This window comes from Ovis aries, chromosome 2 (assembly GCF_016772045.2).
Source record: "Ovis aries strain OAR_USU_Benz2616 breed Rambouillet chromosome 2, ARS-UI_Ramb_v3.0, whole genome shotgun sequence".
NCBI lineage: Eukaryota > Metazoa > Chordata > Mammalia > Artiodactyla > Bovidae > Ovis > Ovis aries.
The window spans coordinates 143,568,350-143,585,396 of record NC_056055.1 but is presented as its reverse complement, the minus strand read 5'-3'; the positions used below and the strand labels follow the sequence as shown (position 1 = coordinate 143,585,396).

The 17,047-nt window shown below is 36.8% G+C and overlaps 1 protein-coding gene across 3 annotated transcripts in view; it reads right to left on the bottom strand.

The window, feature by feature from the left end:
• SCN1A (sodium voltage-gated channel alpha subunit 1) overlaps window positions 1-17,047 on the bottom strand; it is a 155,499-nt gene that overhangs the window by 11,464 nt on the left and 126,988 nt on the right. For 2 of the 3 annotated variants that reach the window (XM_060411115.1, XM_060411113.1), the window contains 3 exons: window positions 13,132-13,254; window positions 2,772-3,053; window positions 421-474 (listed from right to left, as the gene is read on the bottom strand). In XM_060411115.1, the coding sequence (XP_060267098.1) occupies window positions 421-474; window positions 2,772-3,053; window positions 13,132-13,254 (459 nt within the window). The remainder of the gene's footprint in view (window positions 1-420; window positions 475-2,771; window positions 3,054-13,131; window positions 13,255-17,047) is intronic. The other variant, XM_060411114.1, reaches the window with a different exon arrangement.

Below are 17,047 nucleotides of genomic sequence, written 5' to 3'. Positions count from 1 at the left end.
ACAGAAATCTTACACTGCCTAGACAACATCCTTAACTTGTCCAAAATGGAGGGTAAACTATGCATGGCAATCATATATTTCTTCACATTTGTTTTATCACCCCAAAATTATTAATGAGTATGTAATTGATAGGTTGAAAGGAAACAAAATAGAAAAATAGTCAATAGAAGGATATTTGTTAGTTGTTAAACATATGACTGTGTTACTTGAGTTGCACTTCTGTTTTGATATATCTTAGTAAGATTTCAGATAAATACTGCTATGTGCGTGCATACTACTGCTATACTTGAGTACTGAATCATACTTTTTCTTTTTAAAAAATCATTGTAAAATCATTCCCTGTAGCTGCTATGCTCTGTTAAATTATTTTTAATGTCTAATCAGTATTGTGAAAAGACTTAGAATGTAAAGAATACTTACATTTCTGGAATCAACTGCTGCATACATTATATCCATCCATCCCTTAAATGTGGCCTATTAAAAAGGACATGTATGTTTTATTTTGGGGTAAAAGTAATTCAGACCTGATATTTAATAAATATCCTTACTGATACATTTCTTTAAAAGGAACATTTTAAAAAGACATCTCAACACAAATTTTACATGGATTTTGGACCAACAATATCTCAGTAAGTCTCTTCATTTCTAGACCAATATGGTCTAAAAATGGTCCTTTGATATATCCTCCTGCTTGACAACCAACTGACAAATACTTTTCAGTTCTTTAGTTAATGGAATCATGCAGTTTAAAGTGCTATCAAGATTTGGCGGAATACTTTTAGAAAGTCTTACAAATGCCAACGCATTTGGCAAACTTCATAGCAGCAAAACAGCTACATCTCAGACCTGATGATCATCCGCTAAACTCTGTATACAAGGTGAGCCAAGTGACTGAAAGGTTACGATTTCTCAATTGTAACACTCTAAAGATCATACAGGTAGCCAAAAAGTCAGTTGCAGCTAACATTTTAAGAATTTTGAAGCGTAACATCAGAAATAATCCTATCTTCCACTGTCTTTTCTGCAATTTTTGATGAGTGTGAGTTAATTTGGGTAAGAAAAGTGAAAATAGTACAGTAGACACTTGGTATTCCAAGTGTAATAATTTATAGTAACTTGATTCTTGTGAACACTATGGACCTGAGAGGATTATTCCTTAGTCAGAAAGTCTAGCAAAAAGCTTTTAGCATCTGTATCTTAACACGTCTTTGTTTTTGTAACACTAACACTTATGAAGTGGTAGATGTTATGGGAAGTAAGTCAAGTATGGGTGCTTGTGATGGCAATGAAGAAAAAGTAAAGACTCTTAGCTAGAAAATAGAACTTATTTGTCTCTCAAAGAGGGAAAATTTGAATGTGTCAATGGCTGAGGTCAATGACAGAACAAGTTCATTACATACTAGGTACAAAAGCAGTAAAAGGTGATTCAAAGAACCATTTCAATGAATTGCTAACCAACAGAGAGATGATTCTATATATAGCCAAGTGTAAATCAGTACTTTGGTAGCAGAATTTATGTACTGGCTTTGTACAGCATCTTTACCCTAGCATTTTAAGGGATTGCTTGAAATTTTCAATTTTTCTTTCTCAATTTTATGGAGGAAGTGACATACATTAGTGATATTTACAAGTGTGGTTATCAGTTAAGGGTTAGGGTAAGTGCCCAAGGAAATAACATCATGTGTCTACTATAATATTCAAAGAAATCATACTTGTCCAAATTCTAAAAATCTCTATTTCAACTCCATGAACATTTAGAATAAATCAGAAACATCTACAAGAGAATTAAGAATTTCTAACAAGAAGGTAGAAAGAACTTGCAAACGAACCATAGTACTCTGAAAGAGATGCAGGAGAATTTTGATCAGTGCAAGTTTGTTTGCTTGCTTAATCTCCTGGTTGAACAGTTGGAAACACAACCCTCGTGAAATAAAATAGATTTCTACCCTAAGGACTATAGAACCATAGGAACAAATTTATGTAGTTTTTTTTTTTAATATGGGTTTTCAGTGGCCAAAATATAACAGTATTTTACAATGTTTTTCAGATACTCTGGACTCCTTTTATCCACTGCTTTGTGATGCAGCTGCAGTCAGAAGCTGCATCAAATGAAAATGTTCAAGAGGCCAGCATCTTTTATATTTTTATATATTGTGAATGGTTTTTCAGTCTTAGAGACCCAGTAGTGAAAACATTAATATTTAGAGGAAAAAAAGACTTCTATAATTGTACTAAAGGCCATTTGCGATGGGATAACAGCTGCTTGTGTTTCATTTCTGTTTCTGAGTGCTAACTGGTATTATTCCATTTCACTATGAGGATCTAATCCTAAAGCCTAAATATCATTCCACAATCTTCAATCCAAATAACATAACTCAGTAGCAATTAATTCTCACCAATTTATTATAATCCAGTCAGGTGTGTTTAGGGTGTGTGTTTGAGGGGAGGGGGTGATCCATCAGTGGAACAAGCTTTCCAGTTGCAATAGGAAAATATTACCAGATTTGTTGATTTAGTCATCAACTTGTTCATATGGGAAGAGAGAATCATAGGAGAGTAACTGAAATACCTGGCCACTATCAACTATGTCTGCACTGTTTAAACATACTGACACTTCCACCCAGCTGGGCTCATAAGTTTGTACTAATAAATCAAAATTAGAAAAAAGGATGTATAAATTTTCTTCTTAGTACTACACAAAGGCTGTATGTCATCACTTTGTTATTATTCCAGACAATAAACACATTTCAGAGAAAAGAGTGTTCACTTACAACTTGAAGCAAAGAGAGATACCCAAATCCTACATTATCAAAGTTTACTTTCACATTTTTCCAGCGAGCAGTCTCATTTCTTTCTATTAGTATTAGGCAATCAGAATGATTATTCACTTCGCTGATGTCAAACATGTCACCAGTTGTGGTGTTAACACAGTGGTAGAATTTGCCAGCAAACAAATTTACGCCCATGATGCTGAAAATTAGCCAGAATATAAGACAAACCAGAAGTACATTCATGATGGATGGAATTGCTCCTAAAAGGGCATTCACAACCACCTAATACACAAATGGAAAAAAAGAAAAGTCAGAATTCTTGTTGGTTAAATGAAAAAACATTATCCCCCTAGTAATCTTTAGTGATTCTATGTTTTTTAATATCAAGACTATTCTAAGATATTTAAAAGCAAAATAAAAAAGTCTTAAAATGAAATATATTCTTTCATAAGTATACATTTAGAGAAATGAATATAGACAATATAACAAAGATAAAAAGTTTTTTAAAAGAGAGGAGAAAGTACTAAAAGGTTAAAGGGAAAACAAAATCAGAGGAATTTGCTGCCAGATGAAGCCATAAAATTTGTTTATTAGAAAAAGAGAAGTAAGAAATCCTATCAGAGAAGATTAACTCATTAAACAAAGCAATATATTAAAGAATGAAACTAAAATATTGGGGCAAGAGTTGATTTGATTGACTGATATATTTTAATAAACTAAAAAAATTCAGGTGTATAAATATAAAAATACTATTGAATACCTAAATAATTTTGTCCTTAATTATTCATGCATCACTATGACTAATAATAATTTTTGCATAAGAAGCAAGACAATTTAGCATCATGTATTTCATTAGATCATCACATAGCTTATTTCAAGCTCCAGTCATATCAGTTGTTTCATTTACTGAGTTTAATTTGATAAACTTATTTTAAATGAAACATAGTAGAAATCAGTTTCTTAGGAAAATAAGAAAAGGAGAGATGTCATATTTGGGGTGATAGTGCCCAAATCTGATGTGATTACATCAAGTTCTGTGCTAAATAATTATCTACCTTTATTTTTTTTAACGGAAGCATTTTTTCCCTTTTTATCTTTATTCTTGGACCATAAGTTAAAAATCTGTGTTTTAATATTTAGCAACACTGTAGGGATGACTGTCTTTGCTTCCTTCTCTATAGTTCCCTTTGGAGATACACATGAATAGCTAAGAGAGAAAGACAGGCCCTAATATGCTCCTAAGTAGCAGATGATGCCTCAGACTTGAACATTCATAGCTAAATTGAATTCTGCCTGTGTACTTCTATCATTCTTGATCTAAAAGAAACAACAGGCACCAAAATATATTCTACCTGCCATTTGATACCAATATGTTTTTAGAACAAATTTGTTGACTGTCTGAACACAAGAACAGATGAGGAACTTCCTTATGCTTCTGAGCTGTGTTTAAAGTCTATCAAGAACTCTAGGCCTTCTGGAATTACAATACAGTGTGGTAAGTGAGCCAAAGGAAGTAAAAACCGTTAATGACAAAGAAGGGAATGAGAATGAAACAATGAAGTCGGCTGAGTTATCTAGGCAGATCCAGATGATGGGAGCCATGCAAGCCCACCAAGTTGACACATGGCCCCTCACCTTATCTCATGTGGCCATCTGTATTAATACAATTGAATGAATAAGTCTTTATTTTTTACTTCACTTTAAATGTGTGGATACACTTAGATTTCTTTGGATTCAAGATTTGAAAGCTGAAATCAAGTTTTTATTCCTCTCCTTTTCCAAATATTTTGCCTACCATCCAGATTAAAAAGCTGCTTCTACTGTGTATACACAAAGCACTTTTAAAACCTACAACACCCCGCCTAGGCCATGAGCAGAACACTGATTACCTATAGCTGTTTCTTGAGTTCTTTTCATATTCATCTGCAGGTCTCATATTTTTCTTCAAAACCTTTCTCACCTTTCGCTTTTCAATCTTCATGATCGTCATCCAGTTCTGATATCTGTTACTACCAACTTGTACTACTGTCTTCCAGTTGTCTCAGTAATTCATGTAAGATGAATTTGCTTCAACTCTAATTTAAAGTTATTTAATGACTTTCCACTGATTATAAAATATTTTCCTTACCTACCACAGCCTTGTCTAACTCAATGAAACTAAGCCATGCCCGTGAGGCCACCCAAGATGGCTGGGTCATGGTACAGAGGTCTGACAGAATGTGGTCCACTGGAGAAGGGAATGGCAAACCACTTCAGTATTCTTGCCTCGAGAACCCCATGAACAGTATGAAAAGGCAAAATGATAGGATGCTGAGAGAGGAACTCCCCAGGTCAGTAGGTGCCCAATATGCTACTGGAGATCAGTGGAGAAATAACTCCAGAAAGAATGAAGGGATGGAGCTAAAGCAAAAACAATACTCAGTTGTGGATGTGACTGGTCATAGAAGCAAGGTCCGATGCTGAAAAGAGCAATATTGCATAGGAGCCTGGAATGTCAGGTCCATGAATCAAGGCAAATTGGAAGTGGTCAAACAAGAGATGGCAAGAGTGAACATCGACATTCTAGGAATCAGAGAACTAAAATGGACTGGAATGGGTGAATTTAACTCAGATGACCATTATATCTACTACTGTGAGCAGGAATCCCTTAGAAAAAATGGAGTAGCCATCATGGTCAACAAAAGAGTCTGAAATGCAATACTTGGATGCAATCTCAAAAACGACAGAATGATCTCTGTTCATTTCCAAGGCAAACCATTCAATATCACAGTTATCCAAGTCTATGCCCCAACCAGTAATGCTGAAGAAGCTGAAGTTGAATGGTTCTATGAAGACCTACAAGACCTTCTAGAATTAACACCCAAAAAAGATGTCCTTTTCATCATAGGGGACTGGAATGCAAAAGTAGGAAGTAAAGAAACACCAGGGTAACAGGCAAATTTGGCCTTGGAATATGGAATGAAGTAGGGCAAAAGCTAACAGTTTTGCCAAGAGAATGCACTGGTCATAGCAAACACCCTCTTCCAACAACACAAGAGAAGACTCTATACATGGACATCACCAGATGGTCAACACCGAAATCAGATTGATTATATTCTTTGCAGCCAAAGGTGGACAAGCTCTATACAGCCAACAAAAATAAGACCAGGAGCTGACTGTGGCTCAGATCGTGAACTCCTTATTATCAAATTCAGACTGAAATTGAAGAAAGTAGGGAAAACCACTAGACCATTCAGGTATGACCTAAATCAAATCCCTTATGATTATACAGTGGAAGTGAGAAATAGATTTGAGGGCCTAGATCTGATAGATAGAGTGCCTGATGAACTATGGACAGAGGTTCGTGACATTGTACAGGAGACAGGGATCAAGACCATCCCCATGGAAAAGAAATGCAAAAAAGCAAAATGGCTGCCTGAAGAGATCTTACAAATAGCTGTGAAAAGAAGAGAAGCGGAAACCAAAGGAGAAAAGGAAAGATATAAGCATCTGAATGCAGAGTTCCAAAGAATAGCAAGGAGAGATAGGAAAGCCTTCCTCATTGATCAATGCAAAGAAATAGAGGAAAACAACAGAATGGGAAAGACTATAGATCTCTTCAAGAAAATTAGAGATACCAAGGAATATTTCATGCAAAGATGGGCTCAATAAAGGACAGAAATGGTATGGACCTAACAGAAGCAGAAGATATTAAAAAGAGGTGGCAGGAATACACAGAAAAACTGTACAAAAAAGATCTTCATGACCAAGATAATCACAATGGTGTGATCCCACCTAGAGCCATATACCCTGGAATGTGAAGGAAGTGGGCCTTAGAAAGCATCACTACGAACAAAGCTAGTGTAAGTGATGGAATTCCAATTGAGCTATTTCAAATCCTGAAAGATGATGCTGTGAAAGTGCTGCACTCAATATGCCAACAAATTTGGAAAACTCAGCAGTGTCCACAGAACTGGAATAGGTCAGTTTTCATTCCAATCCCAAAGAAAGGCAATGCCAAAGAATGCTCAAACTATTGAAAAATTGCACTCATCTCACAAGCTAGGTAAGTAATGCTCAAAATTCTCCAAGCCAGGCTTCAGTAATATGTGAACTGTGAACTTCCACATGTTCAATCTGATTTTAGAAAAGGTAGAGGAACCAGAGATCAAATTTCCAACATCCGTTGGATCATGGAAAAAGCAAGGGAGTTCCAGAAAAACATCTATTTCTGCTTGATTGACTATGCCAAAGCCTTTGACTGTGTGGATCACAATAAACTGTGGAAAATTCTGAAAGAGATGGGAATACCAGACCACCTGACCTGCCTCTTGAGAAACCTATATGCAGGTCAGGAAGCAACAGTTAGAACTGAACATGGAACAACAGAGTGGCTCCAAATAGGAAAAGGAGTACGTCAAGGCTGTATATTGTCACCCTGCTTATTTAACTTATACGCAGAGTACATCATGAGAAACGCTGGGCTGGAAAAAACACAAGCTGGAATCAAGATTTCTGGGAGAAATATCAATCACTTCAGATATGCAGATGACACCACCCTTATGGCAGAAAGTGAAGAGGAACTAAAAGCCTCTTGATGAAAGTGAAAGTGGAGAGTGAAAAAGTTGGCTTAAAGCTCAACATTCAGAAAACAAAGATCATGGCATCCGGCCCCATCACTTCATGGGAAATAGATGGGGAAACAGTGGAAACAGTGTCAGACTTTATTTTTTTGGGCTCCAAAATCACTGCAGATGATGATTGCAGCCATTAAATTAAAAGACACTTACTCCTTGGAAGGAAATTTATGACCAACTTAGATAGCATATTGAAAAACGGAGACATTACTTTGCCAACAAAGGTCTGTCTCGTCAAGGCTATGGTTTTCCCAGTGGTCATGTATGGATGTGAGAGTTGGACTTCGAAGAAAGCTGAGTGCCAAAGAATTGATGCTTTTGAACTGTGGTGTTGGAGAAGACTCTTGAGAGTCCCTTGGACTGCAAGGAGACCCAACCAGTCCATTCTGGAGGAGATCAGCCCTGGGATTTCTTTGGAAGGAATGATGCTAAAGCTGAAACTCCAGTACTTTGGCCACATCATGTGAAGAGTTGACTCATTGGAAAAGACTCTGATGCTGGAAGGGATTGGGGGCAGGAGGAGAAGGGGAAGACAGAGGATGAGATGGCTGGATGGCATCACTGACTCGATGGATGCGAGTCTGAGTGAACTCTGGGAGTTGGTGATGGACAGGGAGGCCTGGCGTGCTGCGATTCATGGGGTCACAAAGAGTCGGACACGACTGAGCAACTGAACTGAACTGATGTTCAAATCACTGCTCAATCTATATGTCTAATTTTAACTTCACTAGCTACCTAGCCTTCATGCCAATCCAACTAATGTAGTCTAATGACATTACCAGAGAATTGAGACACCATTTCCTTTGAAATTCCTTGTCCACTTCCTCCCCTTCTGAAACACTTTTCTTCTCACTAGCTGCATTTCAAACAGCACTTTTGTCAAGAAGCCTCAGTTCCACTCAGTTTAGCCTCCAAGATAGAGATGTTTCCTCTTTTGAATTAAAAAATCAGAACTCTAGCACTGGACAGGACTATAGACATACTTTACTACCGCATTCTCATTTGGCAAAGGAGAAAAATGAGCTGAGCCAGCTTCAGTGCAGAATGTAGACTACAGGTGGCATCCAGTGCCTCTTCCACTCTCCTGCACTGATTGTCCCTAGAGTCGCTCCTATTTATCTGCTCCCCAGACTGCTCTGCACTAGAGTTAACTGCATTCCCGTAATCTTGACAGATGGTAGGCTTTTTCTTTACTTCAGATAAAAATATATATTTGTGAATTCTCCAAGGCTTTGAGTACTTTGAATATAGGGCTATAAAAATGGTGACTGAATGAATGAAGTAAAGGCTAGCTTAGTATTTATTGATCAAAACAAATTTTAAATGTTATTTCTAGATATAGGAATGAGAATAAAGAGCTGTACACAAAAGATGTGGGGTTAGCTGATAGGTCTGAGGGGTTTCCTTTGAAACTAGGGATTAGATTGGCATTCAAATTAACTCTATGTAATACACCACACAAGCAAGTGCTCTGCAGTAGCATACTTCAAGATACATTTACAACGTTCACATACATTTGGTACAGAGAAAAGGTTTATTTTTATAAGATAAAAGGACTTACTCTACAGAGATCCATCTAGTCTTAAAATTTCATTAAATTAGACAATGAGGGATGTGAGAAAGGACTCACATCCCAAGAGCCCCAAGCCCTCTCTTGGTTCAGCACAGAGAGAGGTGTATTAACTCCTTTCTGGCTCCAGGGAACTGCAGTAATTGGTTTCCAGGTGGTGAAGGCACTAAGCAGAACTGGACTAATCAACTTGAAAGAATAGACTGAGCTTTCAGGCTGCATCAAAGGAGGTGTAGAAGAAAGGAACTATCTTATAAATTAACACAAAAGGTGCTTCTCCTCACAACCGTTTTGCACAGCATCATCCTATAGAATTTCTGTATTTTAGCACAACTCACTGTTATAGAAACTGTCTCTGGTTCGTTATCTCCTTCTTAAGTAAATCAACACAAAATGAGAAATTGACAATTAAAAATGCAAATTAATGTTGGGAATTTTGATACATGAAGAAATGCCCTCTTGCCTAAATAAATTGCCTTTGAACTTCAAATCAATACTACTCGCGGATTCTACTGCTTCTTTCATCAAAATACTGAAAAGACTGTGAATAAAAATCAAAAGTAGGCAAAGTAGAAGTCACCCCTTTTAAAGTATGAAGAAAAATATAAAATCTTTTAAAAACCTAATGTCTTCATTTGTGTTGTGGGATTTACTTAAGGTAATTATTATTGAGAGATAAGATGTATCAATTATCCAAACAAAAATACTAACTTTTTCTCTCCCTCAGAAATAACTATCATCCTTGCACATTATCCCAAACTTTAAGAATCAATAAAATGTGGGGCTTCCCAGGTAGCTCACTGGTTACGAACCTGCCTGCTAATACAGGAGAAACAGGAGATGTGGGTTTGATCCCTGGGTGGGGAAGATTCCCTAGAAGAGGAAATGGCGACCCACTCCAGTCTTCTTGCCTGGGAAATCCCATGGACAGAGGAGACTAGTGAGCTACAGTCCATGGGGTCGCAAAGAGTCAGACACAGCTGAGCACAGCAGCAGTAGCAGATTCATTTTTATTTAGGTGTTCACTGTGCTGTCTTCTAAAACACTAAAAGGTTAGTTGGGAGTGATGTATTCTATGAAGTCAGTTTATGCATTAAATACTATCTTAATACACATGATATTTTATTTCTAGGTGGGTGTTCTTGTCTGTATAATTCAAATAAGTGGATCCTTTCAAATTTACTTTTCCTATTTAAAACACAAATCACATTTGCTCAGTCAACTCTATCTTAATATGTCTTTGTTTTTTTGCATTTGGAAAATAACGTCTATAAACTTACACTTAATAAAACATGAGAATGATCACACAATCAATTCCAGTCTATGAAACCTGGGATTTTTACACTCCAGCATCTGCTCACACAGATCAAAAAGGCAAGAAGCCACTGTTGGTAACTTGATATTAATTTTCAGGACTCAGAGCAATGTAGAAAATAGCGAGGGTACTTTTAAATGACTCAAAGAGCATCACTCAACTTGACAAGTTAAAAATTTCATTCAACCATTCTGAACCAGGGTCCCCCCCATCACCAATCAGATAGATAATCTCCCCATAAATGGATAACTCGATATACACACATCTAATCAGATTCAGTGAAACTTAATAAGGATATCAACAGCTGGGCTTCAAATCCACAGAGGGTAAATTCACAAAAGGTATTTTTTCTCAAAAGAAAGTAAAGGCATTTGAAAATAGGGGATTATAATGTAAATATTGTATTTTTATTACTGTGGTACAATAGTACCCCTCCCAAACCCTCCCTCATCCCACTATACAAAGTCACAGTGAAAGGTTGAAAGGAAGCAAAAGGGGTAATACAGTACCCATAATAAAGGGCTGAGGGGCGGAACCAGCGCTCCACCCCATCCAAGTTGGAGCAAGATTATCCTATACAAAATAGAAATATATAGTTTGTTATTAGTTAGAAATCTGATATGACAGAACAGTTGGTGTTACTTTTTGTATATGATGCTCTCTGTCTGTTTCCCTATTAATCAAGACTTGAGTTCTTTTGAAAAAAAAAAAAAAAGATATTTAAGATTTCCTAGATAAGGAAACTGAAAATACAAAATGTATTTTACTCAAGTTATTCATGACATCAATTCACTCAGTTCAGTTTTACAAGTTGAAAAATTTGGACTGGAAATTTGAAATACAATAAATGTTTCAAAGCTGTCAGCCAGAAATGTGCATAAAACATGCAAAACATAAAGGGCAAAGTGATGATAATTTATTTCTCACTTTCTAACTTCTTATCAAGCACTATACGACATGCTTTACTTGGTAATATTGCATTAAAGCACATGCTTTGAAAAAGCGACAAAACAACGAAAATAAAATGAGTCTGATTTACGCTTTGACATAGCCGTTGTGATTTTATGCTACTAGGGAAAAGAATAAAATGAGAGTTTCTGAATATATTCAAAGCTCACTTCTAAATTATAATCATCATTATTATTTCCATCCTCACCAGCATATATGTTTATGTTTTTAACAAAGTCAAAAATTCCAAACACCAGAAACAAACACACACAAATAGAATCAATAATCAGGTTACTTTGTCTTTACAATGCCAAATACGTGTTGAAACCATCAGCCATTTTAGGGTTGTATACATGCTGTCATTATGAGGTAAGAACTATATTCATAAATGTGATCATTTAAATGATGAGTTCACCTCCTATCAGTATCTATAATGAGTTTATGTTTTTAAAACTTCAAGTTTCAAAATTTGGCTTCCCCTACAGCATAAAAAACATTATTGATCAAAACTATAGAGAAGGTCCTTTCTATAAAAATTAAAGGCCCACAGGGCCAGAATTGCTTCAGAAGTAAGGTGTTAAATATGAAATGTCTGGCCTTTGGATTCATGGATTTAATCAACTTACAAAAGGTCAAACCTGAAATAATTATAAGAGCCTCAAATCTTTAGAACTGTTCAGATTTCAGAAAACTTTTCAAATGTGCATGCATGCTACATGGTTTCAGTCATATTCAAATCTTTGCGATTCTATGGACTTGTAGCCCATCAGGTTCGTCTGTCCATAGGGATTCTCCAGGCAAGAATAGTGGATGGGTTGCCACTCCCTTCTCCAGTGGATCTTCCCAACCCAGGGATTGAACCCAGGTCTTAAGTCTCCTGCATTGGCAGGCGAGTTCTTTACCAGTAGCACCACCTGGGAAGCCCCTTTTCAAATGTGACTTCCGATCAAAATGTTTTAAAAAAACATAAAAAAATCCTTTCAAGTAGAATATATAAAAATGATATTTTTCTCTATTTTGAGTGGAAAACAAACTTTATTTTCACATATAGTGAAGAGAATTTCAGTAACATTTTAGTAAAAATGTAGGATCTCATAAGACTAGTGGCTCAGATGGCAAAGAGTCTACCTGCAATGCAGACCTGGGTTCTATCCCTGGGTTCAGAAGATCCCCTGGAGAAGGGAATGGCAACCCACTCCTGTATTCTTGCCTGAAGAATCTCATGGGCAGAGGAGTCTGGCAGGCTGCAGTCCATAGGGTCACAGAGAATTGGACATGACTAAAGCAACTTAGCACTTATATATAATCTTAAAGTCGATATTACTGTTTATATAAATTAAGATTAATACAGTTATAGGTTGAGGTTACATTAATATAACTTTTTGAAAACTTTGAAATTCAGTTAACTTTTAATATCTACCCTTGAACATTTAAATTAGGCTAACTTTGGCATTGTACAGACAAAATTTTGACAACTTAAATTTTTTTCTTTTATATTTAGGCATGATTCATATTATTTTCAGTAAAACTCATTGAACACAGTTTAGACCATCACAAATGAGAACCACATGATGTAGGATTTATTTTAGTTGATTATCATCATCATCATGACACATAGTACTTTAATATTGCATCTGCTTTTTTGTGTACAGGTTTGCAAGGAAACTCCCAAAATGGATTAAGAAATAAAGTCATTTTAATGAGCACAGCAGATAAATGATATTATATCATTTCAAAGGAGGCCTAAGTTCTCTTGCATATCACCTAGAAGTAAATATGCAACAGATAAAAAGATAAAGTAGCAATTTTGCAAGGATTTGCCATTCCTTTTGCATGCATGAGTTTTCCTTTTTTAAAATTTAGTTTAATTTTGGCTATATACAATACTTCATGTTCTTTCATGGTTCTTACCCTCATCCCTTCAAATCGTGATAAGGCTCTTAGAGGTCTCAGAGCTCTTAGTGTCCTGAGAGATTTGATGGCACCAAGTTCTGAGTAACCCAAGGCATTTGCTGTTAAACTGACCAATGAAACCTGAAAGCATACAAAAATAAATGAATAAAAATAGAATTATTGCCATTCAATATGTAGTATTCTATAACACAATTATAATTTATTACAATTTTATTTTATTGAAGTATTGTGGCCCAGATGGCAAAGAATCTACCTGCAATGAATGAGACCTGGGTTCTAGCCCTGGGTTGGGAAGATCCCCTGGAGAATGGAATGGCTACCCACTCCAGCATTGCCTAAAGAATTCCGTGGACAGAGGATCCTGGCAGGCTACAGTCCATGGGGTTACAAAGAGTTGGACAAGAGTTAGTGACTAACTTCCACAAGTGGTTTACTAAAAATATGTAAGCATTTATCTTCTGAATAATTATAAATAAAATCCGTTAATTGTTCAGTTGAGTCGCTCAGTCATGTCCAACTCTTTGCTACCCCATGAATCGCAGCACGCCAGGCCTCCCTGTCCATCACCAACTCCAGGAGTTCACTCAGACTCACATCCATCGAGTCAGTGATGCCATCCAGCCATCTCATCCTCTGTCGTCCCCTTCTCCTCCTGCCCCCAATCCCTCTCAGCATCAGAGTCTTTTCCAATGAGTTAACTCTTTGCATGAGGTGGCCAAAGTATTGGAGTTTCAGCTTTAGCATCATTCCCTCCAAAAGAAATCCCAGGGCTGATCTCCTTCAGAATGGACTGGTTGGATGTGGAGAAGGCAATGGCACCCCACTCCAGTACTCTTGCCTGGAAAATCCCATGGACAGAGGAGTCTAGTGGGCTGCAGTCCATGGGGTCGCTAAGAGTCGGACACGACTGAGCGAGTTCATGTTCACTTGTCACTTTTATGCGTTGGAGAAGGAAATGGCAACCCACTCCAGTGTTCTTGCCTGGAGAACCCCAGGGACGGGGAGCCTGGTGGGTTGCCGTCTATGGGATCGCACAGAGTCGGACACAACTGAAGCGACTTAGCAGTAGCAGCAGCAATAAAATGTAAAAACTGCAATTTTATCAGAAAAGGCAAGCAATCGCTCAGTCCTGTCTGACTCTTTGCAGTCCCATGGACTGTAGTCTACCAGGCTTCTCTGTCCATGCGATTTTCCAGGCCAGAGTACTAGAGTGGGTTGCTGTTTCCTTCTCCAGGGAATCTTCCTGACCCAGGAATCGAACCCAGGTCTCCTGCATTGCAGGCAGATGCTTTACCCTCTGAACCACCAGGGAAGCCCAGTAATAAAATGTAAAAACTGTGATTGTATCAGAAAAGGCAAGCAATCTCTATCCTGTGTTGTTGGTATTTTCAGTTAATGATAATTGATACCCTCAGAAATTAATGCACTAAGTCACATTGTTTTGAGGTTGATTTTTTGACAATGATTTTTTTGGTGTCTTGCTAATACTTTGTGCTTTCGCTTGCCTAAAGTTTGCTGCTGCTGCTGCTGCTAAGTCGCTTCAGTCGTGTCTGACTCTGTGCGATCTCATAGACTGCAGCCCACCAGGCTCCCCCGTCCCTGGGATTCTCCAGGCAAGAACACTGGAGTGGGTTGCCATTTCCTTTTCCAATGCAGGAAAGTGAAGAGTGAAAGTGAAGTCGCTGAGTCGTGTCTGACTCTTCGTGACCCCATGGACTGCAGCCTACCAGGCTCCTCTGTCTATGGGATTTTCCAGGCAAGAGTACTGGAGTGGGGTGCCATCACTTTCTCCGATAAATAATGTAACTTAAAAGTAATTCCATCATGAAATTTACTTAAATTTTTAATACTAATTTAGAGCCTCCTGTCATGGTACTTGACCCAAAATGGCCAGTCAATATTTATTAAATAAACTAAGTTTTATTTGCATGAAATATGCAATAACTAAGAAATAAAATTTTAGTTGTCTAATTCTTTAAATAAAGACCGAAGCCCTGTATCCAAATAGAATTTCTTTGGTTTGAGAATAGAATATTGGATCGTTCCAAATAAACTAAACACTATTTTTGCAAAATCTTCTATATTTTAGTGTATTAAGTTGGTGCTTTTTACTTTACCTGAGATGTGGTATAATTCCTTCTGTCTTTTTTTAGAGTGATACATTGAACCTTAAGAAATAATTAAAATAGACATTTCTCCAAAGAAGACATACGGATGGCTAACAAACACATGAAAAGATGCTCAACATCACTCATTATTAGAGAAATGCTAATCAAAACCACAATGAGGTACCACTTCACACCAGTCAGAATGGCTGCGATCCAAAAATCTGCAAGCAATAAATGCTGGAGAGGGTGTGGAGAAAAGGGAACCCTCCTACACTGTTGGTGGGAATGCAAACTAGTACAGCCACTATGGAGAACAGTGTGGAGATTCCTTAAAAAATTGCAAATAGAACTACCTTATGACCCAGCAATCCCACTGCTGGGCATACACACCAAGGAAACCAGAATGGAAAGAGACACATGTACCCCAATGTTCATCGCAGCACTGTTTATAATAGCCAGGACATGGAAACAACCTAGATGTCCATCAGCAGATGAATGGATAAGAAAGCTGTGGTACATATACACAATGGAGTATTACTCAGCCGTAAAAAAGAATTCATTTGAATCAGTTCTGATGAGATGGATGAAACTGGAGCCGATTATACAGAGTGAAGTAAGCCAGAAAGAAAAACACCAATATAGTATACTAACACATGTATATGGAATTTAGGAAGATGGCAATGACAACCCTGTATGCAAGACAGGAAAAAAGACACAGATGTGTATAATGGACTTTTGGACTCAGAGGGAGAGGGAGAGGGTGGGATGATTTGGGAGAATGGCATTCTAACATGTATACTATCATGTAAGAATTGAATCGCCAGTCTATGTCTGACGCAGGATACAGCATGCTTGGGGCTGGTGCATGGGGATGACCCAGAGAGATGTTATGGGGAGGGAGGTGGGAGGGGGGTTCTTGTTTGGGAACGCATGTAAGAATTAAAGATTTTAAAATTTAAAAAAAATAAAAATAAAATAAAAATTAAAAAAAGAAATAATTAAAATAGAACCTTGAAAAATGAAAGTATTATTGTTGCAAAACTACAAAATTCTCTATAGACTTTCCTAAACTATTTTGGAAATGGCTATTAAAAACCAACTTACAATAACAAAATCACTGTTCTTCCACTAAAAAGTTCAGACATGTAATAAGTATAATAAAGAAAAGTAAAGCTTAGAAATTTTCAAAAAGTTTAAATTACATTTAGATTTAAAGCCTAATTTGAAAGTTTTTGAGGAGTTGAAATATGAAATAACTTCTAGTGTTTGAAATATCAATAGCAGAAACTTTTTTCTCTTTGTGAAATGCTGAAGCAATTATTCATTTGAGGTTTCTTTTTTTAATTGAAGTATAGTTGATTTCAGTATTCTATTAGTTTCAAGTTTATAACATAGTAGCTCAAAATCTTTATAGATTATATTCCATTTAAAGTTATTATAAAGTGTAGGCTATATTCCTTGTGCTATACAATATATCCTTATGAGTGACTTACTTTATACATAGTGGTTTGTACCTCTTAATCCTCTACCCCATCTTGCCCTCCCCCATTCTCTCTCCTCACTGGTAACCACTAATTTGTTCTCTACAGCTGTGAAATCTGTTTCTATTTTGTTTTATTCACTAGTTTGCTTTATTTTGTAGATTTCACATTTAAGTGATAACATACAACACTTGTCTAACATTTCATTAAGCATAACAACTTCCAGGTCTACTCATGTTGTTACTTATAGCAAAAATCTCATTCTATTTCATGGCTGAGTAGTATTCTATTTAGCAGTACTATAAACCTTCTTTATCAATTCAT